Below are 23,286 nucleotides of genomic sequence, written 5' to 3'. Positions count from 1 at the left end.
TATTGACTTTCAAAGTCGATTAATGAACATGAGTTTAGTTTTTCAATCGGCAGGTTCAATCACCCGGACAATGCAAATGAGAGAACGAGGAAAGAAACAAAAAGAACTGTAGATTCACTCATTTTCTTCCTTGATCTCTGCCTCGCGAACCGCCATGGAATCGTCCTCATTGCCGCTTACTCTAGTGTCCTCGCTTCCTTATGTCCCACCGTCGCCATTGGTAGTAGGTAAGCAGGCGTGTGCTGCAATGGAGTTGGTGTTTGGACTTTGGAGTGTTGGACAAGGCATACAATAAAACTGAAAATGGATGAAAGAAAATATTGAAGTTCTTTCTTTTTTTATGGACTGGATAGTGGTTATATATTGAGTGAAATGTTAAGCAAAAAATTCAGTTTCAAGTAGAGTTTGAAGGAATAGTTAATATGCCAGCTTAGGTTTTTCATGAACTATAATCTCTATTTAATATTGAAATTTCATGTCAGCATTTTATAGATGTCAATTTTGGTTATGATAATCACATGATAATATGTAAGAAACAAAATCATAACCAAGTTATATGAAGGGAAATGCATCAGTAGTGACATGCTAAAACCTCCTTAACACACAAGGTAGAAATGGTGGGAAATGCAAAACTTCCCTACAAACTTAGGATTTAAGATTAAGGAAATGACTCAGTTTGAGAATCTTATGGTTGTATTAGGATTTTCTTTCCTTAGGTGCTATCTTGAGTGATTTCAGACTCATTTGGCAAGGCCGATGTATAAAACAGAGTTTTCAAGTCACCTCGTGTTTCAAGTTGACGTTATCAGAATGTGGCTCGCCCATTACACCAGCTGAACATGTTCGAAGTAGCTTTACGAGTTTCTCGTCAAGCGAATGTCGATTCCATTTTCGGTACATAGCAGCTGAGGCTTGAATTGTAGAGTTCCAACGCGTGGACGTAGTACTGATTTACTTGCAAACAAAATAATGACATTTTATTCTACTAGCGAGATCAAGGTTCTTTCAATACATGATACATGTCACATTATTGTTCTCTCGTGATGTCAACGATCCAAGGTAGCACACCGCTTGGACTTTTATTGAACTGCAAATAACTAGGATTTGATAAAAGTTGAGATCAAAGTCGAGGCCTTGGAGCAGCAACATCTTTCTCCTCAAAAGTTATGGTCAGATGAACCAAGCGATTTTTGCCCAACATGAGTCTCTCTACAATTACATCGACAGGTGTCCCAGATCTCTTGACCATAACATCCATCATCTGCAAGCGAAAAAAGCGCTTTAGTTCTCGTTTTCAATAGCGCTAACTATCTGAATAAGTCAGAGAGCTGAAGTTGAACTGCCATCGCAAACTGTAGACACTTAAATTTATAGTGAGCAACTTTGTTCATTCTGCATCCATCGATAATCTGTAATTTATCTCCTCTTTCTATTATTTTACATTCCATCCAAGATTCCTCAACTTGAAACTACTGTTGATCACAGTTCATGTAGAGAGTGACAAGCCTTTAAAGCCTTTCTCATTTCCCATCAAGGTTAGGCCAACGTCAAGTAAAACGAGGGCAATTCATTCTGACGAATGCGTTATACAGTTCTTGATATCTTTCATAAAGATTCTACTATTCCATTTATTATTTGCTCAAAGCACCAAGTAAACGACTTCTGAATCAAAATAGATGCTTGTTAGATCAAGAAAACTTATACCTCTTTTATGTTACGAATTTGTTGTAGATCAAAATCCACGACAACATCACCGGCTTGAATGCCAGCACGATCAGCAGGGGATCCTTTTATTACCTGTCGAAGCTAAGAATACATAAGGAACTGGCAATGTTGACAAATAAGAAGCATGCAATTGTCTAAAAAGGCTAGATTCAACAGCATTATGAGAATAAAATGACATTAGATTACAAATTTCCATGGGTACACAAAATGCAAGTTGATTGTCATAAGAAGTGGGGATGGATTCATGTGGGTTGACATTTTCACTAGACAAAATACTTAAGAGCATGCCACATAAGTTGTCTCCTGAAGAGAGCTTTATTTAGGGTACTGTCACAAAGAAATGGAAGCAACGGTGCGGCGTTAATGTTGCTTATTCAGTATAATTCTTATCATAGCACAGTCGACAGGTGGTGTTGGTTTATTTGATGGAACATTTTCTCCGAACGAGGTTCTCATTAGTAATTCGAATAGCATTTTTACGAGAAAATGGAGAGGACAAAAGAGAAGCAAGACAACGAGCTAAACAAATATAAGAGGGACCTTAGCAATATAGTATCCAACAGTAGCAAATTTTGACCATGCACCATAGAGCACCCCCCTTCCACACCCCCCGCCCCCCCACACACCCACCCCCCCCAAAAAAAAAACCACAAATCCATGCACAGAATTGGGGGCACTCTGTTTGCAAACTGAAGACGTCTTTGAAAAGGGAAGAGAATGAGAACATTTCCAGATTTGCCGAAGAAGACATAGAGAAAGACATACCTTTTGTACAAAGACACCTTCTAAAGCATTAGGAAACGTGGGGTAATATTGTTTAAGTGCTTCCAAGTTCTCCTTACGGACATTCCGCATAACCCATCCGAAATATGGTTGTACAGGCATCCTGCGACAAGTTACTATCTGTTACCTAGGTAAAGATAATATGCTTGAAATATCATAATTTGTGCTGGAGAAGTTTGGAGAATGAATACTGGAGAAGACTTTGACAAGGCCATTACAGTAACTGATCAATGATGAAAGGAATTGTTCTAGTTTAAACTACCGAGGTCATCGAACTATTTCTTTCCACCCAATACATGGAGTTCTCGCAGAGAAATGCAATAGAAAGGACCCGACTGCTCAAGAACAACATGCACATCAGAATATCAATGAAACACTTGACTTAAAATCAATCACCTCTTTTATAATATAGAGGAAAATAGGAGACGATTGATCATTTTACCAATAGAAAAGTTCATAACAATAGTTTACATATCAAGCAGGTCTGAGGCACCAATATAGAACGTACTGACAACTCTGGAAGGGCTTTATGATTGCCGAAATAAGATCGACCGGCACAGCAAAGCTCACTCCAGATGCTTTATGCGCCTTCATAGTCTCAACATTGACACCAACTAGTTCTCCATCAACATTGCAGAGAGGACCCCCAGAATTTCCCTTCATAAACCAAAAGAAAAGACGGAAACTTACTGTCAAGTTAAGGAGCATACCACAGTTATGTCAAAAGACCTAGATTAAGTCGGACAGAAAAGTGCAAGCACGTGAATTTACCACGAATGTCAGTCACTGACTTCTATTTCATTAGCCTGTGTTATGTACGGTCTACAATTCTGCATTTAAAACATCTATGTAATGAAAGGTGGTGACCAACATTTCATAGATAGGTGGCCCACTTAATGATGAGATACGGATTCCCCCTTTTTCATTTCTCATCCTTCTTGAGATTCTCAAGTAGCATCGCACCTCTCCATTATCTAGACTTACTTTCCCCAGATAATTAATTGCCATTGTAAATCATAATCTTCCCACATTGATGTAACCCAAATCTAGGAGGTTGATCAGAACTGGTATTCTGATACAGCAGCCAATGCACAGAGACTTGTCTAGTAATATTAACGTCGAATATGTGAATTCAACAGCAAAAGGAAACACAAATCAATCACAGCAGGCAGGCAAACACAGGCATTGTTGCATCTTACTGGATTGATTGCACAATCTGTCTGTAGAAACTCCATGGCCATTCCTTCACGTCTCAACTCATAGCTCTTGCGATGAACACAGCTATATTAAGCAAGAGAAGAGGGGAGGAACTGTCATTTAACTAACAATTATACATCCACGCAGTTGTGCTGATACAATCAACTAAGGAAAACAAATACACGGACAAAAATTAATTGCTTGGTCAAATTGTAAGTACAAGCTGAATGACCTGATAATCCCAAGCGTAACAGTGTGTTGAAGGGAAAGTGGACTGCCCATGGCTACTGCCCAGTCTCCAGGACGAAGCTTACTACTTGAGCCAACTTTTGCTGTTGAAAGGGGAGAACTTGGGGAATCGATCTTTATAATGGCAATGTCAAGATCAACATAAGCATCAACAACATGGCCTATCTCCTTGTCTTGCGTACATACAATAATCTGCAACATTCTTTCTGTAAGCCAAGAGCCCAGGACCATCCATGCTTAAATTTGTGAGTTTTGTTTAGAAAATGGAAGCATCCACAATCTTTAGTACTGAACCAAGTGCAATACTGCTTTGTCTGAGCATTGTATACAAGTAGTCACCCTCCACCTAACAACTTAACTTCTGGGTTTTGGACTTTCTAACACAACTAATTATTTTTTCAGCACGGTTGCATTCGAGAACAAAACACAATATAACCCAAGTCCCAGAAAGGGCCTTGAGAAATAGTGCTGGTAAAAGAAATTGAAAAAAATGGCATTTCAGAGTTACATTCTCATCAGCATTGGGTTGGGGGAGCAATATGTGCACATAAACCTCCATGAATCATGCAGATACTGGCAGAGTAATGATTTTTACTCGCTCCAGTTACATGCTTATGTGCAGAGAAATAGAATGACAGTATATTGAGCAAAGTTGAAGGCTAACTAATCTGACAAAGTGGCATCCTTTCTCATCCTTAACTATACATGCAGTTTGCATGTCTATGTGAAGTTCAAGATATTATGATTAGTTCCAGTATCATGTGTAGAGAAGAAAACAAAGCGAGAAACTTGAACTTAAGCCACCAAATTTGGACAGCAAAGTACATCCTCAAACACCAACCTCCTCATCAGCTGCATATGTCACGTCCATTTTGTTGAAGAAAAGATGAGAACATGTTAAAATGTAGCCATCCTCGTGAATAACAGTTCCAGAACCCATCTCCCCTTCTTCCTCTGATCAGCAAGATAAGGAGAGACTGTTCAGATTAGCAGAAAAAAAAAAAGTAACGGTAGATTTCTGGCCAGGACGACTCATCAAGAGAAGGATCACATGGCATACCTTGCCCTCCTTTTCGAGCATATAGATTAGCGACTGCAGGAGCTATCCTAGCAGCAGCATCAACAATTGCATCTCTGGCAAAATATACCTTATTTGGTTTTGCATTTTCTTCAGATTCAGCAGAGGCTGCCTTGTTTGTATCGAAACACCTAATCAAAGCAGTTTGAAGAGACTTGGAGGGAAGTACTTCTGCAGGTTGCAAAAATAAGAAATGAACATAGGATGACAAAGCAACAGAGTAATAGTAAACAATGCTTCTGATAAAATTCAAAGGAGACAAACCGCGTCGCCGCTGATTTAAGGAAATAAATGCCGGCAGAGGTGGCGTGAATTCTCTATGCAATTGGGCAGGAATTGAGACTAATAGCCTTGATTCTGACATTCAAATCAAACATGGTAGTTCATTAAAAAGGCTCTTGAATACAACTACACAAGAATTTTAAATTGACTAGGGGATCTGCTAACCACTCCATATCCTTGATACGAATCCAACGTATGCGAAACAATACATTTCGACCTTTAGATCTAATGGGTTGCTCGTGAATTCACCTAGCCCTAGGATCTGGAAATATCGAACCTACATGCACCAGATGCATGCAATAGCATTAACATCTCTATCTAAAAGAAGTGCCGGTGACATGGGTTCCACCAGGTACGGCCTTAAACACTCTAAAGTGCACCATATCCAATGAAAACTTGTGCTTCTACTTAATGCAAAGATACGCAAAAAGATTTCCTTAACTGCAAAAATGAGAACTTTAACCTGGAAATGTGCACTACATATACATCGTGTTTCTAGGAAAACAGGCCAAATTGCAACATATTAAACATAGATGCACCAACATATAACAGAAGCATTTGCATAAAGTAGACCAAGGTACTTACTGCTAGCATATGTAGGAGATAGACAAGAACCAGCAACAGCAATTCCCGCCATCTGTAGCATCAAAATTCATGCAGGCAAAAAAGAAAAGACTGAAAACTTTCTCTGCTAACGATATTTGAAAGCCAAAATTGCTCAACTTCCCTCCAGCGGTAATAATTTTTTGCAGGCACGCATCGGAACAGAGCAATGTGCTGAGAGGAGAAGCAGAAGGAAAATTACTTGTAGGAAGTTCCTGAGCAGAGATCAAGTGATAACCCAGATTCAGTCGATTTCTCCAGCGAATGATTCCACACCTATATACAACTTCGGATCCTGCAAAGAAACGACCTTAAGTAGTTGCCTCCCAAGTCCAAGTCCTTGACTAAATGCCAGCTTTTATTTTGGTAGCTTCCATCTTTCATTTTCTATGACTTGCAACGTTTTGGACTCTTGGATCATCATGTAAAACAAACAATAAAAAAAAATTTGTTTCCGCGTGAAGTGTGATTCACCATTTCTTAGAAACGAGTCGCATTTCTGTAGCAATCAGACGATTCATACTGGTTAAATAGTGACAGAGCGAGCACGTGCATGTGGAGTTCATTCCCTTGCAGCTACAAGACAAACGTGCGGCAGTTAGGAAGCAGATAGCTAATTCTGAGAAAGAAAGATGATTGATTTTTTTCTCAGATTTTAGGGAGACAAAGTCAATGCGTTCCGCGTGAAGTGTGATTCACCATTTCTTAGAAACGAGTTGCATTTATGTAGCAATCAGACGATTCATACTGGTTAAATAGTCACAGAGCGAGCACGTGCATGTGGAATTCATTCCCTTGCAGCTAGAAGACAAACATGCGGCTGTTAGGAAGCAGATAGCTAATTCTGAGAAAGAAAGATGATTGATATTTTTCTCAGATTTTAGGGAGACAAAGTCAATGCGTTGCCTTTGAGAATTTGTTTGGGTAATCACACTACGTGAATCGTTAACATAATCCTTTGACCATATCTTGCCCCCGCTAAAAAATAATTTAGATCCGTCCTCCTTTAAAATTCTTTTTGTTATGCCTTGGATATTAGAGACGACCTCTCATTACATAACAAACAAGTTTATTTTGGAAATCATTTGGAAGAAACTACATCTTCAACCAAAGAGACAAAGGAGAGAGAGAGAGAGAGAGAGAGAGAGAGAGAGAGAGAGAGACCGTACTATGATACCACTACACCGGATGCAACTTCTTGCTGTTGCCTGGATGAGTCGCCACTAAACCAAAAAAGAGGGATCATATTAGATTAGTTGCTTTGAAATACAATAGTTGTTACCAAGTCGTCATCTATTCCTCAAAATATAATAGTTCTTTCTCTGTCACGTGGTTAAAGAAAGACTCAAGATCGGACAGGATCCATTAGCAAGAGTTCAAAGGCTCAAGCCACACTCCAAAATGCTAAAACCAAGCCATTGAAGCTGCAATGGCAATGCCAGCTTGCCTTACAATGACTTTCAAAGTGGATTAATGAACGTTAGTTTAATATTTCAATAGGCAGGTTCAATCATTCGGACTGTTAGAGATATATTTAGGTTATTCTATATATTTTTCTCGATTGATCCTAATATGTTGCTTTAGATAGTCATTGTGTATGGCCTATAAATATGCTCGTGTACTATTCACTTGATAATGAACATAATATTATTTTTCTCTTCATGCAGAAATCTCAACTCGGACAAAGGAAATGAGAGAACGGGAAAGAAACAAAAGGAACTGCAGATTCACTCATCTTCTTCCTTGATCTCCGCCACGCGAACCGCCATGGCGCCATGGAACCATCTTCGTCGCCGCTTAATCTAGTGTCCTCGCTTCCTTACGCCCCGTCGTTGCCATTAGTAGGTAGGCAGGCGTGTGCTGCAATAGAGTTGGTGTCTGGACTTTGGAGTGTTGGACAAGGCGTGTAATAAAACTGAAAAAGGGGGAAAGAAAATATAAAAAATGAGTGAAATTCTTTCTTTTTTCATGGACTAGATAATGGTTATAAATCGAGTGAAATGTTGAGCCAAAAATTCAGTTTCAAGTCGAGTTCGAAGGAACAGTTGATATGCCAACTTGGGTTTTTTCACGAACTATAATCTCTATTAATGTCGAAATTCCACGTCAGCATTTCATAGATGCCGATTGTGGTTATGATAATCACATGATAATATGTAAGGAACGAAATCATGACCAAGTCATACGAAGGGAAATGCATTAGTAGTGACATGCTAAAACCTCCTTAAAACACACGAGGTAGAAATCGCAAGAAATGCAAACTCGCCTTCCCTACAGACTTAGGATTTAAGATTTAGGAAATTACTCAGATTGCGAATCTTGCAGTTGAGTTAGGATTTTCTTTTCCTCGGTGCTATCTCGAGTGATTTCAGGCTCATTTTGCAAGGCCTATGTATGCAACGAGTTTTCAAATCACCTTGGGTTTCAAGTTGACGTTATCAGAACATGGTTCGCGCATTACACCAGCCAAACATGTTAGAAGTAGCTGTACGAGATTCTTGTCAAGCGATTGTTGGTTCCATTTTGGGCGCTTTGTAGCTGAGGCTTGAATTGTAAAGTTCCAACGCATGTACATAGTACAGATTCTCTTGCAAAGAAAACAATCACATTTTATTCTAATCACCAGATCGAGGTTCTTTGATGACATGATATGTGGGACATTATTGTCCTCTCATGAAAACAATGATCCAAGGTACCAGTTCGCCTGGACTTTTATTGTACTGCAAATAACTATGCTTCGATCAAAGTCGAGGCCTCGGAGCAGCGTCATCTTTCTCCTCGAAATTTATGTTCAGACAAAGGAAATCATCCTTGCCAAACCTGACTCTCTTCACAATTACCATGACAGGTGCCCCAGATCTCTCCCCCATAACATCCATCATCTGCAACAAATTGGTGAATCAAGCGCTTTAGTTCTCGTTTTCAATAACGATAACCAACCAAATAAATCAGACAGCTGAAGTTGAGCTGCCATCTCAAACTGTAGACACTTTAGTTTATAGTGAACAACTTTGTCTGTTCATTGTTCATCCATCGATAATCAGTAATTTATCTTCGCTTCTTTCATTTTATATAACATCCAAGATTCCTCATCTTGAAACTACCGTTGATCACAATCCATGTAGAGACTAACAAGCCTTTGAAGCCATACTCATTTCACGTCAAGGATACGCCGACATCAAGTAAAACGAGTGCAAGTCATTCTGACGAACACGTTATACACTAATTGAGATCTTTGATAAAGATTCCAGTGTTCCATTTATTATTTGCTCGATGTACCAAGTAAACAACTTTTGAATCAGAATTTATGCTTGTTAGGTCAAGAAAACTTTTACCTCTTTTATGTTTCGAACTTGTTTTAGATTAACATTCACGACCACATCACCGGTTCGAATGCCAGCACGATCAGCAGGGGATCCTTTTATTACCTGATGAAGATGAGAATATGTAAGGAAAAGGTAATGTAAACAAATCAGAAGCACGCATTTGACTAAAAAGGTTAGCTGGAACAGCATTATGAGAATATGATGACATTAGATTTCAAATTTCCACGAGTACACAAAATACAAGTTTCACTGTCAAAAGAACTGGGGATCGATTCATATGGATCGACACCTGACTAGTCAAATGATACTCAAAAGCAGGCAACATAAGTTGTCTCCTGAAGAGAGCTTTCTTTAGGGTACTTTCAAAAATAAATGGCAGCACCAGCGTGGCGTTAATGTCGCTTATTCAGTATGATTCTTATCATAGCACAGTCAACAAGTGATGCTGGTTTATTTGATGGAACATTTTTTCCAGATGAGGTTTTCATGAATATTTTCAAATAGCATGTTTCACGAGAAAATAGAGAGCATAGAAGAGAAGCAAGATGATGAGTTAAACAAATACCAGAGACCTTAGCAATACAATATCCAACAGTAGCAAATTTTGCACACAAAATTCAGGCACTCTTCTTAAAAACTAATGACATCGTGGAAAAGGGAAGAGGGAGAACATTTCCAGATTTCCTGAAGAAGAAATAAAATGACTTACCTTTTGTACAAAGACACCATCTCTAGCATAAGGAAATGTGGGGTAATATTTTTTAAGTGCTTGGAAGTTCTTGTCACTGACATTCCGCATAACCCAGCCAAAATCAGGTCGTACAGTCCTCCTGCCACAAAGTTGCTATCTGTCAGATAGTAAAGATAATATGCTCGAAATATCAGAAATTCTCTAAGCAAGAACTTACGCAAATGATTCCTATTAGGAAATAAGTTTGGAGAATTAAGACTGGAGAAGACTTTGACATGACCATTTTAGTTACTGATCAATGACAAAAGAAATTGTTTAAGCTCAAACTACTGATATCATCGAACTATTTCTTTTTCACCCAACATCTGGAGTTGTCGCAGAAAATGCAATAGAAAGTATCCAATTGATCAAGATCAACATGCACATCAGAAAATCAATGACATGCTTGCTTTGAGATTAGTCACCATATTTTATAGGGAATACGACACGATTGATTATCATACCAATAGAAGAGTTTGCAATAATAGTTACATATCAAGCAGGTCTGAGGCACCAAAATAGAACTTACCGACAATTCTGGAAGGGCTTTATGATTGCTGAAGTAAAATCAATCGGCACAGCAAAGCTCACTCCAGATGCTTTTTCCACATTCATAGTCTCAACATTGACACCAACTACTTCTCCATCAACATTGCAAAGAGGACCCCCAGAATTTCCCTAAACAAAGAACGAAAAGATGGCAACTTGTCGTCAAGTTAAGGAGCATACCGCAGTTATGCCAAAAGATCTAGCTTAACTTGGACACAGAAGTGCATGCACGTGAATTTACCACCAATGCAGTCCCAGACTTCCATTTACTTAGACTGTATTATTTAGGGTCTACAATCTGCATCATAAACATCTATGTGATGATAGATGGTGGCCAACATTTCACAGATAGGTGGCACACTAATGACGAAATACACGATCCCCCTTTTACCATTTCTCACGCTTCTAGAGAGGCTCAAAGTAGCATTGCACCTCTCCGTTAGATAGACTTGCTTTCCCCATATAACTAATTGGCATTGTACTTCCTATTCTTCCCACATTAACGTAACAGATATCTAGGAGTATGGCCAGAACTGGTATTTTAGTGTAGCAGCTAATGCACAGAGACCCTTCTAATATTATTAACGTTGAATATGTGAATGCAACAGCAAAGGAAACACAAACCAATCACAGGCAGGCAGGCAAACACAGGAATTGTTGCATCTTACTGGATTGATTGCGCAATCTGTCTGTATATACTCCATGGGCATTCCTGTAAGTCCCAATTCATTACTTGTGCGATGAACACAGCTACATTAAGCAAAAGAAGAGGGAAGGAACTGTTACTTTGAGTAGTAATTGTACATCCATACTTAGGTGATGATACAATCAGCTGAGGAAAACAAATACTCGGACAATAATTAATTGCTTGGTCAAATTGTAAGTACGAGCTGAATGACCTGATAATCCCGAGTGTAACAGTATGTTGAAGGGAAAGTGGACTGCCCACGGCTATTGCCCAGTCTCCAGGACGAAGCTTACTAGATGAGCCAACTTTTGCTGCTGGAAGGGGAGAACTTGGGGAATCGATCTTTATAATGGCAATGTCAAGATCCACATAAGCATCAACAACCCGGCCTACAATATTTTTCTCCATGTCTTGCAAGCATACAGAAACCTGCGACATTCTTTCTGTCTGTAAGCCAAGAGCCCAGGACCATCCATGCTTAAATTGGTGAGTTTTGTCTAGAAAATGGAAGCATCCACAATCTTTAGTACTGAACCAAGTGCAATACGGCTTTGTCTGAGCCTTATGTACAGGTGGTCATCCTCCACCTAATGTTTAAACTTCTGGTTTTTGGACTTTCTAACATAACTATTCTATTTCCAGCACAGTTAAATACAAGAACATAATATAATTTAACCCAAGTCCATGGCACTTTAGAGTTTCATTCTCATCAACATTGGGTCGAGGAAGCAATATGTACCCACAAAACTACACCAATCTTGCAGATACTGGCAGTGCAATGTTTTTTATGCCGTCCAGTTGCATGCTTATGTGCAGAGAAATAGAATGACAATATTTTGAGCAAAGTTGAAGGGTAAGTATTCTGACAAAAGTGGTAATCTTTCCCATCCTCAACTATACGCAAGTTCAAGATAATAACATTACTTCCAAGATGATGTGGTAAAGAAGAAAAAACAGTGAGAAACTTGAACTTAGGCCATTAAATTTGGAAAGCAAAGTACATCCTCGGACACCAACCTTCCCATCAGCCAAATATACTGCGTTTGTTGTGTCGGCGACAACATGAGCACATGTTAAAATGTAGCCATCCTCATGAATAACAGTTCCAGAACCAATCTCCCGGTCTAGCACTCATCAGCAAGATAAGGAGAGAGTTTTCAGATTACCGCAAAAAAACAACCAACCGAAGATTTTCGGCCCGGAGGACTTAATACGAGAAAGATCACATGGCATACCTTCCCCTTGTTGAGCATATATATTAGCAACTGCAGGAGCAATCCTAGCAGCAGCATCAGCTATCGTGTCTCTGCCAAAATATCTGTTATTTGGTTTTGCATTTTCTTCAGAACTAGCAGAAGCTGCCTTATTTGTATCAAAACATCTAATCAAACTACTTTGAAGAGACTTGGAGGGAAGTACTTCTGCGAGTGGCAAAAACAGAAAATGAACAAATGATGACAAAAGGAAAAGAGTGGAGTTAAACATTGCTGCTGATAAAATTCAAGGAGACAAACCGTGTCGCCACTGATTCAAGGAAATAAATGCTGGGAGAGCTGGCGTGAATTCTTTATGCAATTGGGCAGGAATCGAGACTGATGGCCTTGATTCTGGCATTCGAACAAACAAGGTAGTATATAAAAAAGGCTGTTGACTACAACTACAAAAGAACATTAAGTGACTAGTGGATCTGCTATCCCTCCAAGATCCTTAATATGAATCCTCCCTATGCGAGACAATACATTTCGACCTTTAGATCTAATGGGTCTCTCATGAGATTCACCTACCCCTAGGATCTGGAATTACTGAACCTACATTCACCGGATACATGCAATAACATTACCATCTCTGCTTAAAAGGAGTGGCCACACGGGTTCCACCGGGCACAGCCTACACGCATTCTAAAGTGCACCATATCTGAAGAAATCTTGAGCATCTATTTACTGCAAAGATACACAAAAAGATGCCCTGAACCGCAAAAATAAAAACTTTAACCTAAGAACGTGCACTACATATACTTCCTGTTTCTAGGCAAACAGACCAAATTGCAACATATTAAACATAGATGCTGAACATATAACAGAAGCATTGGCATGAAATAGACCAAGCTACTTACTGCTAGCATTTGCATGAAACAGACCAGAACCAGCAACAGCAATTCCCACCATCTGTAGCATCAAAATTTATGCAGGCGAAGAAAAAAGAATGAAAATTTCCACTCCTAATGATACTCGAAAGCCAAAATTGCTCTAGACTTCCCTCCAGCCGTAAAAGCTTTTGCTGGCACGCATTGGAACAGAGCAATGTGCTGAGAGCAGAAGCAGAAGCAATATTACACGCAGGAAGCTCCTGAGTAAAGATCAAGTGATGCCCACATTCAGTTGATGTCTCCATCGAGCGATCCCACGCCTAAATACAACTTCTGATCCTGCAAAGAAACACTTGAGTTGTTGACTCCGAAGTCAAAGTCCTTATTAAATGCCATTTATTTGGTGGGGTTTTCGTATGAAAATAAAGAAAATGACTCGCAGGTTTCATGTACGAATGAATTTCACGTTCCCGAACAAATCAAATTGCATCGCCGTGACTCGATTGTCCTAAAAAAAAATCGACACTTGCTGTATATAATATACATGTCCACGCTGGTACAGGTTCGATCATTCATTTACAATGCCTTGCAATGAAATGATTCATGCTGGTTGGATAGTGACAGAGCGAGCACGTGCATGTTACATTCCTATCCTAGCAACAACAAGACGCACATGCGACTGCTAGGAAGCAGATAACTATTTCTGAGACAGAAAGCTGGTTTGATTTTTTTCTCAGATTTCAAGAAGACAAAGTCAATGGGGTTCCTTGAGAGTATGTTTAGCTTTTTTAGTGTTTTTTCCCCGGTAATATATATACTTGAAGCATTAACTTCTTGCTTTTTTTCTTTCAAATGTTTCAAGAGTGCCACGACATCTTCTCGTGTCGCTGGATCATGAGGAGGGATTGGTCTATACGTATAGAAGTTGGGAAACCCTCACTCAATTTTTCTATCTTTTTAAAATAGTTTAAGGTATTTTGGCCTAAAGAACAACTTTTAGCCCCTTAAATTTCTCAAAAAAAAAAAAAAAAGCAATCACAAGTCGGTAGTAAATATATAAACTCAACTCTCCCCTATAAATTGATAATAAAGCTGAATGAACAGTTCTAAAATCATGAACACGCAGTTTTTATAGGCAAACCAAGCCTCCAAAGTGCGAGTCTTTTGATATATATAAATGTGACTACACTGTATGAATTGTTAAAATACTCGTGTTTGATCAAATTTTGCCCCCATCAAGAAAAATTTCTAGATCCATCCCTATTTAAAAAATTCGAGAGTCATGAACGACAAAAACAGGAAAAAGTGATGGGAACGTGCGCATCCGGGGAATCGAACCCCGGTCAGTACCGTGGGAGGGTACTATGATACCACTACACTAGATGCGCCTTCTTGTTGCTGGGACCACGTAGTTATAATTTATATTTTTAATTTTATGTTGCACCAACGTTCCCTCTATCTATGATTATCATATTGGATCGGTGGCCAGTAAACCAAAATATGGATCATATTAGATTAGTTGGTTTCAATTATATCTACGGATAACGGGTCTTTGAAAAGGAAGCAAATATCTGCGGTGTGTTCATACAGTATGTCTTACCATTAGTACCGCAATTACATGTTTTGACCCCGACTGAAGTTATGACGATCGCAAACCCATCCAATCGTGAATGCTAATAACGAGTTTTGACTTTTGAGCAACTACGGAAACCCACTTCTTTATTTGGGAGTTGAAGGTGAAGTGGAACTATATCCTACAGTCTACTTTTTGAAGTTTTCTTGAGAGGCGACAATATACTTTAACAAAATACGGAATTTGTTATGCGATCTTGGGTGACAGGATTTCCATATTTCGCAACACGTTAAAGGCTCGAGAACGCGATCGACGCATCAATATGAAATGCAGTTCACTGCAACAAACCAGCTTAAAAATGACTAATGAGGCATGACTCCCCCGGCATCCACCGAATTTACGGTGCGTAGTGTAATTATCTGCAATGAATGTAGTTTCTAATATAAAACGATCTATTTGAAGCTGAAGCATATGCATTCAAAAGATGTTCCACGAAAAAGTATACATTTCGATGATATAATTTACGTCAGTGCCTAATTCTGTAATTACAGATAAAACTGGACACTCGGACAAATCCCTACCCAAAACAATCGCCTCACCTTGATTTTAGTTTTTTAGCTAGCCTTCCTCGAACGGTTTTCTGACTTGCCTTGAAACCTTTTGATTTCCTTTCTCTTGGCCTCCTGTTTAATCGCCTCCTCTCCAAGCGCTGGCGACGTATCTCAGGATCAGCCCAGCCCTTTCCCCATTCAGAAAAGGTGGAAAATGATTTCCGTTTTCTCCCTGAGAGAAGCATATCGGCTTCAGGAAATATGTACAATCCTTCCTCTCTTTGTGATTGCACAAAATCCTGTCCTCGTTCAGTTAGCTCAGGATATTTTATCTGAACATGAGCCTGCAAAAAGGAAATCGCGAATTACTAAGGAGCCCATGATGATGCAGATGTGTAACTCCAATTGAATGTGCATTCTGAAAATGTGCAAATCCAATGGAACTAGACAACCATGCGAGCGTTTCCTCAGATAAACTGAAAGCTTCGAACTGGTGCCAAGTGTACCGAGAGATTATGCAGAGCCATCGCTAACAATAATGTCCTTGATATCCTTGTTATCCAGTTATCAGACGATGGCAAGACAGAATTTACTCCTTTCTGTATATTTCCCAACAAAATGACTAGTTTAATTCATTATAAGAGTACATACCTTCTCGTCACCCTCTTGGATGTATCCTTTACTTTCCATAACTCGAGCAAGACCTTGCCACCATAACATGTCAGTTGCCATGTGTTTAGGAGACTGCAGAGGGGGACATCAGCACATCAGGTATCAGCTGGCATTGTACAAAGAAAATATATAGATATATGCAACACAAATCAGAGAAAAGCAAGTGACTCATCATTGATTTGTACACTGTTCTTTTTTACCATTTCGAGTGTCACATTTTAGCAGTGGAGAGAGCAATCTAACAAAAAGAACCTCACAAGCAGTGAAGCATTTGCCCACCATATCTGAGAACATGCGATCTCCCTTTTGATATCAGAAGAGGAGAAAGGAGAATGAACAGATGAACTGCCAGGAAGAAGACCCTATAATTGAACTGCCCCGCCCTCAAGGAGGCAGCTGCTTGGAGTGGAGGGCGTGTGTGTTTTTGTGTGTGTGTGTGAGAGAGAGAGAGTACCTGCTCCCTGATTTTACTGACCAAGAGCCTGAGATATAGCTTCTCAACATACTGTCTTTGTTTGACGTCATGACATGTTACATCATCATCATATGAGTCAGCGGTGTATCCGCTGCTTCCCCGAGACAAAGCATATTGTTTCTGCATTGCAGGGATTTAGACATTACCTATTACCATCTGTCACTGTACAATACATTCCTTGATAATTTGCAAGTAAAGCCATCTAAAAACAAGGAAGATTCTTAGCAGCAACTGCACGTACTAATGCCATTCCATCTATAATGCACAACTTCACTCGATCAGGAGAAGAAAGGGTCCTGCTGCTTAAAAAACCTCTTGATCTTCCTTTATCATTACGTGATGGTCTCAGAATAGCAAATAAAATTGTCTTTTACCCTTTCATCTTCCTCCAAACGAGTTGAAAATGCTCATCTCTCTAAACAATCTAAAGCCTATCTTTCAAGTTCTAATGACAGAATTAACCTTCTATCCTCCACTATGATGTTTATGGAACATCTCTTACACTAAAAAGAAATAGTTATGGTGCTGTTACAGTTTATCCACAATGAGAAGAAATAATCTGGCGCTGTTATCGTCATATCTCCAACAAAAGTAGGACTGGAGATCTTGAACACAAAAGATTGTGAAGATTAAACAGATATGAACTACTAATATCTCACAAATCTAGGAGCTAACCTTGTGAGCAGCAAGAACCTGCATGAAAACATCAGCCTCTTCCCTCACATTCAGCATCTCAGGAGGTCCTTTAATGCACACATCGCACCTACAATGATAGATACTCCATAATCTTGAACAGAAATCACTTGATATCAAAGAAGGGAGCTCAGAAAATTAAGTATGTTCTCTGAATCCTATTTTTCCTCGACTTCTCTGAATCCTGTGTGACGTACTAAAATGAGCAAAGGCAGGACTTCATGAAATGGAATGGTAAATCATATATTTTATCTGGTCAATCTGGCTAAGGAGCTAAAACTACCATCAACTTAATTTTCAGCATGATGTAGCTGCTCAATAGACCATAATTCATGAGAGCACATTCTACAAAAAAAACAGAAAAGGATAAGCAATGTACAAGTAGCACTTCTCATAACTGAATTGCTCCCCAAAGTACTCAACGAGCGATTTAGCTCGACAGTTTGCAGTGTTCATTCCATACCTGCAGCAGAAAAAAAAAGGCTGGCAATAAAATATTAAGACATGTCCAACTAATGGAATGAAAGAGATTAAGTGAACATACCTGTGACAATCAGACAGCATTTTGTATGCTAGTTTCAACTGATTTGCACTTCTTTGACTAGGCAACAGAGTTGGTGTTCTTGCTAAATTAGCAAAGAGTACTGATTGGGGAGGAGAGAAGACATGTTTGTAAGGATACACGCAATACAAATTGTAGCTTACAAAATACACGATAAATAATGCTGCAGAGTGCATCATTGCAGCCAGGATCACTCGCCAAAAGGAGTACGAAGTTATCCTAAGTGCAATAAATAATGTGAAAAAGAACTAAAACAATTCCGCCAGGTGAGCTAAATTTCTCCATCCAGAGAGCTGATAAACAAGAAATGAAGGATGAATAACAATATAAAGTTGAAATCTGTTTGTTGCAAATATATTTCTATGCTCTTCTGAGGTTAAAAATAGCATAGAACTCTCTCCCTCCCCGACCACCTGGGATTCCCTTATAAGTCGAGAATTCGGTAGTACTTTCTATGGATATACAATACTAATGGCAATTGCCTCCAACCACAATGAACAGTTTTGAAGAACTTACTGCAATCTGCTAATTTTCCGTCTCTTCCAGCACGCCCTGCTTCCTGATAGTATGCCTCTAAACTCTGCAAGTGAATTCAACCTGGAATCTCAACCTCATATGTAAGAAGTGCCACTTAAGCATTCCTAGCAAGGAAAATAAGGATGGCCGAGAAAAAAAAGAAAAGGAATAGGATAAAAGGAAAATCAGTGCAATATAAAAGACATTGAGATACTGACCTGTGGCCAACCATAGTGGATGATTCTTCTGACATTTAACTTGTCGATCCCCATTCCAAAAGCCATAGTCGCAACAACAACCTGGATGTCAGGTAATAAAGCAGGTCTCACATAGCAGTATTATGAAGGAGATGCTCCATGAACTATTCCTATTTCATGCTGTGATATGGAGGAGATACTTCACAAAGGAAGGATCAAATGCAGATCATGCCACTTAAAACTTTTTATCTTATGCACTATATTTGCAGTGGACAATAATCTAATATAGAATTATGCTTACCTCTAAGTCATCTTCATGAAATTCCTTGTGGACTTGCCTAAGATATGATTTTGACAACTGTAAAGAAATAAATAAATCAGCTACAAAGGAATAATTATTTGAATTGTTAAGTAAAATGTCAAGATTTTAAACAGAGTTAAAGGATATCTGATATCTGTCTCACTTGTAATTTCTACCATTTGTGGTGTACATGACATCACATTCATACCAGGTAAACATTCTTTGAGCGCTTGAACTGCTTATGTATTTTCTCTACTTCTGCAGATACAAGACATAGAACCTACTCTAGCAGCATCACAGAAATCAAGGTGTGTAATCTCTGGAGATATTTATCCACATGATTCAAAATGTTTGGTGAACAAGTGAAAGTGAACAACCCAGTAATAAATATAAAAGAGATGTGAGTAGTTTGAAGCAAGAATGATACCACAATGAAAGCATCAAATTGAGAATACATCAATTAAATAGGGTACTTAAATTTATGCAGAATGGAACCTTGGCATTATAAGCTGCTGCTTTGATGCCACAGTCACACAAGAATTTGGCAATTGTCAAAGTTTCTTTCCTCGTAGGGACATAAATGATAGTAGGTCCACGTTCCAATGGCTCTTGCTGAAGCTTAAGCCTTTCTTCCAGTTCCATTGGTGAACCAGATGTCTCAAAAGAACTGCATATCTCCTGGCTTAAATCAGGAGATTCTCCATGGAATTCTCCGCAGGGAACTGCAAGGGCCAATTGAATAGCTAATGAAATTACAGGATGAATAAGTTCTAGCACAGTTTTGGGACAATTTCCATTTTATGAGTAAATTTTCATAAAGTCCCTTGCTCCACATCCAACAAGCATATATAAACAGCAATGATAGAAACATCATGCAGAAATCAGAATTCCATAGATATGCCTCTTTAACAAAAAGTGATACCATCCCAATCATCCACACCCTGGAAGGTGTCCGTTGCATCTTCTAAGTATTCAACTGACAATTCTGTCTCCCTTGAAGAGCTGTTATCATTATTCACCGAATTCGCTTCATCATCTTCATATCTGTCACAGTAGTCGTCCTCTGAGCATACTGATGTATTATCGGAATCTTCAGCACAGTCGAGATGCTGGTTGTCACCAATCTTTCTTCTCATACCATATGTTGTTATCAAAACATGGAAATCCTTTTTGTAAGTCCGTGAAGAAGTTCTGCTATGCTCGACCTGTTAAAAGCAGGTCCATATTAGGAGCAAATCTACCAAAAATCATGCTGGTGCATGTTTCTGTTTTCAAGCACTTAAATATCCCTATGGACACATAAAACCCAATTTAATCCTTAGAACAAAAGAAAACAGCAAACTCACAGAAAAACGTAGATTGGAGCGGTAAAATGATGTAAGCACAATCTTTGTCTCCTTTGACATGTTAAGGCACTGAATAACATCTTCTCTAACACGGTTAGTAGCAGTAGCAGTCAAAGCCATCATTGGAATGTCAAATTTCAAGAACTTCATCTTGGAAGTGCTGAAGTTCTCTCTTAACACAGATAGTCTCCTGAAACGTGAAAAAACTTGAGTCAGGAAAGAATCCTTACCCTATATCTTTTAATCATCTTAATTGTCCCCTCTATCAACCAGGATCATGAACATGCAAAGCTGAACCAATGGGCAAAGTCATCGTAAATAACTGAGTAACTGGTAAGAAAAAGAGAGAAGAAATGACTGTAACGAAAATCAAATTGAATCATAGAAACGAAAGATACAAAATATATCAAGTAAAATGACAGATTTACCATCATGTCAATGATTAATGTATGTGACATTTTTAGCAAGTCAGGTCTCAGATGGCTAATCACCTGCCAGACAAATAAGGTCATACACAGAGAAAGATGGGATCAGAAGAAAAGGGTTAACCTGTAGTCAGGCCGAAAATCATGGCCCCATTTCGAAACACAGTGGACTTCATCAATTGCAAATAACGCGATTCCTCGGCCAGCTGCAAGACTTTGTAGTGGTTTTATCAGCCTGTAGGAAGATCCATATCACTCGGTAAATGACAAAAGTGATAATGCAAATGCACATGACATGTCAAACTCTTACCTTAAAAGTGACTCTGGGCAAACATATATCAAACCATATTTACCCTCCATCGCTTTCTTTTCCACGCTATTGTCAGGTTGCCCAGATCCAAGAAAGCAGGCAGAGACACCATGTTTTGCGAGATTTAGACACTGGTCATGCATTAAACTTATCAATGGCGAGATCACAACAACCACCTTCCTGGACAGTAGGGCTGGAATCTGGAAACACAGTGATTTACCTGCAAAAAAGAGATCATTCCTGAATATGGAATCGGCACTAGGTCTGAAAGTATTTTGGTCAATCACAAGCAAATAAATATCACCAGATCCAGTTGCAGCGAGAACAAGGCAATCTTGGTGAGATAGCCAAGCAGCCAAAGCTTCTCTCTGGAAGCTTTTCAAGGATGCATGACCAAAGTGCTTCCATAAGAGACCATTAACTTGCTGCTCCCAGTCTGCTCCCAGATGCAGCTCTTCTGCGCAATCAACAGCAATAATTTCTGATGTGATCTCGGCGTCTCGATGCGTATCAGGATGGACATTCCCGTTTCCTTCCATGACAGGTGAGACTTTTGACCTCGCATCCAAAACATCTTTTTCCACATTAAATCTACTTCTTTTGGTTTGCCTTTTTGTTCCAAAATGATCCAGAATGTTAGATTGCCACATTCTCCCTGAAGGCTGTGACAGGGACGAAGCACTTTTTCCTGAAGCTTTTACACATACTTTGGAATGGTTAGAACTGGTTGATGCACCCAAATTGGTTCTCCAGGGGCCATTCAAGATATAGTCAGCTGCGTCATTTATTGAAGCACCAGCCACTTTCACAGCCTCTACTGCTGAAGAATATTCAAATCCCATTTCCACTAGTTTTGCAATGACAGCATCACCATTGACAGCTTCACCATCCATGATATGGATTCTGAAATTTTAGGATGGACCGGAGACTACAATAAAAGAAAGAAATGAAGAATGTCACATGATGGTGTAAGAATAGGGGGGTCTCATTGGATGTCATCAGTATCTCAAAGATATAGCTCCCACGTGCACATGTTGCGAAAGAATTTTTCAATTGAGAACGACTGCAAGCCCTCTTAAGTCATAAAAGGGGGAACGTGTAAGTAAGTTGGAGTCACAGAAATAACAGGCGTACGCAAAATAGAAGAATCGTGCCTTATCAGCAACAACGGGTGAATCAGTTTCTATTGCCTGCTGAACAGTGACGGACCCAAAAGAAAGGAAAAGACAGTCATTTGATTCTTGAAATTAGGTATTATATCACGTTGAGGGGCTCAATCATCCCAGCTTTCTCATCAAAGATCGTCGAAATCCTCGACCAAGCAAGTCCCAATTCCACCAAAAGTTAAACGAACAAGAAAAGAAATAGCAAATGGTTCATGCTTTTGGCATGTTGGGCTCTGTACCTCTCTCACATGAAAACTTATACTGAATCACATTAAACAGGACCACTCAACCACACAGCAATGCTCAGATTATTTAAGCCTATCCAACCAACAAAAGTTCTGATCTTCCTTCCTTCAAAGGAACAAAATCACTCTCTAAACATCAACATAACGCACATAAATCGCAAAAGATGTCCAGAAAATCTTGAGAAACTTCTGTCTCCCCACAATTGGGCGTTCTTCACTAATTCTTCCTCGAGGAGGAAAAAAACTCAAAGAAGGATCCTACATACGAACGAGCCACTAGCAGCGCAATGGAATCGCTTATATCCTTTACTTCGACAATCAAACCAGGAACATCCATCGTCAACTACAGCCCAGCCGACAAAAACACCGGCAGCTTCATCGTTATTCGCTAGTACTGTGAAGGATCCATTCATTTCGATCGGCGAGCGCATTTATCTCGTACCTGCGGAGGAAACAGAAGCGCGATCGGCAGAGGGAGAGAAGGTGTTCGTGGAAATGCTCGGGATTTGATTTGACCTTCCTCTTCGCAGTCGCGCGAAGATCGAGCTCCCAAGTTTTCTTGGAGGGAGGGATTCGCAGAGGCTGTTTTGCAGTGTCGTATTTGCTGCTCTGGCCAAAGCGGTGCGTTTTGCGCGCTTTTTGCGATGGTGATGGATATGAAACGGCGATGCGGAACGGGACTCGCGAGGAAAGCGAGGATCAAATGCGATTTTAGTCCCCAAACTCTTGCATCTTATGCAATTGGGTCCTCGATCTTCCTTTCATGCAATCAAACCATCTACGAGTCCTTCGATTCGTTTCAATCAAATCCTTCCATTTGACGCATTAACGCATGTTCCGTTAATTTAATCGTTGAAGCAGCATGAATGTGACATACGGTACCTGTTTACGGTGACAATAAACATATAAAAAGCCACGCCTAAAAGGCATGAAATGATCTATCAGAGATGCAGATCAT

General features: G+C 39.4%; 3 protein-coding genes and 1 non-coding gene across 6 annotated transcripts; all 4 read right to left on the bottom strand.

The window, feature by feature from the left end:
- Positions 1-1,043: 1,043 nt before the first annotated feature.
- LOC115694009 (putative protease Do-like 14) lies at positions 1,044-6,089 on the bottom strand. Its single transcript, XM_030621110.2, has 10 exons — positions 5,900-6,089; positions 5,297-5,389; positions 5,015-5,203; positions 4,796-4,908; positions 3,938-4,146; positions 3,708-3,789; positions 3,017-3,165; positions 2,491-2,611; positions 1,705-1,797; positions 1,044-1,261 (listed from the first exon to the last, which is right to left on the bottom strand). The coding sequence occupies exons 1-10, from the start codon at positions 5,958-5,960 to the stop codon at positions 1,121-1,123; spliced, it is 1,251 nt and encodes a 416-aa protein (XP_030476970.2). The 5' UTR covers positions 5,961-6,089; the 3' UTR covers positions 1,044-1,120.
- Positions 6,090-8,491: 2,402 nt separating this feature from the next.
- LOC115694010 (putative protease Do-like 14) lies at positions 8,492-13,878 on the bottom strand. Of its 2 annotated transcripts, XM_056312119.1 has the most exons (10): positions 13,324-13,878; positions 12,725-12,817; positions 12,446-12,631; positions 12,228-12,334; positions 11,422-11,639; positions 11,191-11,272; positions 10,503-10,651; positions 9,953-10,073; positions 9,253-9,345; positions 8,492-8,799 (listed from the first exon to the last, which is right to left on the bottom strand). In XM_056312119.1, the coding sequence occupies exons 1-10, from the start codon at positions 13,382-13,384 to the stop codon at positions 8,659-8,661; spliced, it is 1,251 nt and encodes a 416-aa protein (XP_056168094.1). In that variant the 5' UTR covers positions 13,385-13,878; the 3' UTR covers positions 8,492-8,658. The 2 variants fall into 2 exon arrangements, with proteins under 2 accessions (XP_056168094.1, XP_056168093.1); XM_056312118.1 differs by having other exon boundaries at positions 12,725-13,877.
- Positions 13,879-14,613: 735 nt separating this feature from the next.
- TRNAG-CCC (transfer RNA glycine (anticodon CCC)) lies at positions 14,614-14,684 on the bottom strand. The gene has a single exon. It is a non-coding gene; the product is annotated as a tRNA-Gly (tRNA).
- A 672-nt stretch (positions 14,685-15,356) lies between these two features.
- Positions 15,357-22,995, bottom strand: LOC115694006 (ATP-dependent DNA helicase Q-like SIM). Of its 2 annotated transcripts, XM_030621097.2 has the most exons (16): positions 22,771-22,988; positions 21,222-21,845; positions 20,918-21,137; positions 20,732-20,842; positions 20,183-20,372; positions 19,759-20,041; positions 19,332-19,558; positions 18,837-18,893; positions 18,557-18,637; positions 18,339-18,402; positions 17,805-17,904; positions 17,640-17,723; positions 17,243-17,330; positions 16,547-16,687; positions 16,072-16,164; positions 15,357-15,764 (listed from the first exon to the last, which is right to left on the bottom strand). In XM_030621097.2, exons 2-16 carry the CDS (start codon positions 21,808-21,810, stop codon positions 15,465-15,467), a joined length of 2,628 nt encoding a protein of 875 aa, XP_030476957.1. In that variant the 5' UTR covers positions 21,811-21,845; positions 22,771-22,988; the 3' UTR covers positions 15,357-15,464. The 2 variants fall into 2 exon arrangements, with proteins under 2 accessions (XP_030476957.1, XP_056168634.1); XM_056312659.1 differs by lacking the exon at positions 15,357-15,764 and having other exon boundaries at positions 16,073-16,164; positions 16,345-16,687; positions 22,771-22,995.
- Between the last annotated feature and the right edge of the window lie 291 nt (positions 22,996-23,286).

This window comes from Syzygium oleosum, unplaced genomic scaffold (assembly GCF_021117445.2).
Source record: "Syzygium oleosum isolate NSW1041296 unplaced genomic scaffold, Sole_v2.1 Sole_v2.06, whole genome shotgun sequence".
NCBI lineage: Eukaryota > Viridiplantae > Streptophyta > Magnoliopsida > Myrtales > Myrtaceae > Syzygium > Syzygium oleosum.
Note: the sequence above shows the minus strand (reverse complement) of the source record. Positions and strands in the feature narration are given on the sequence as shown.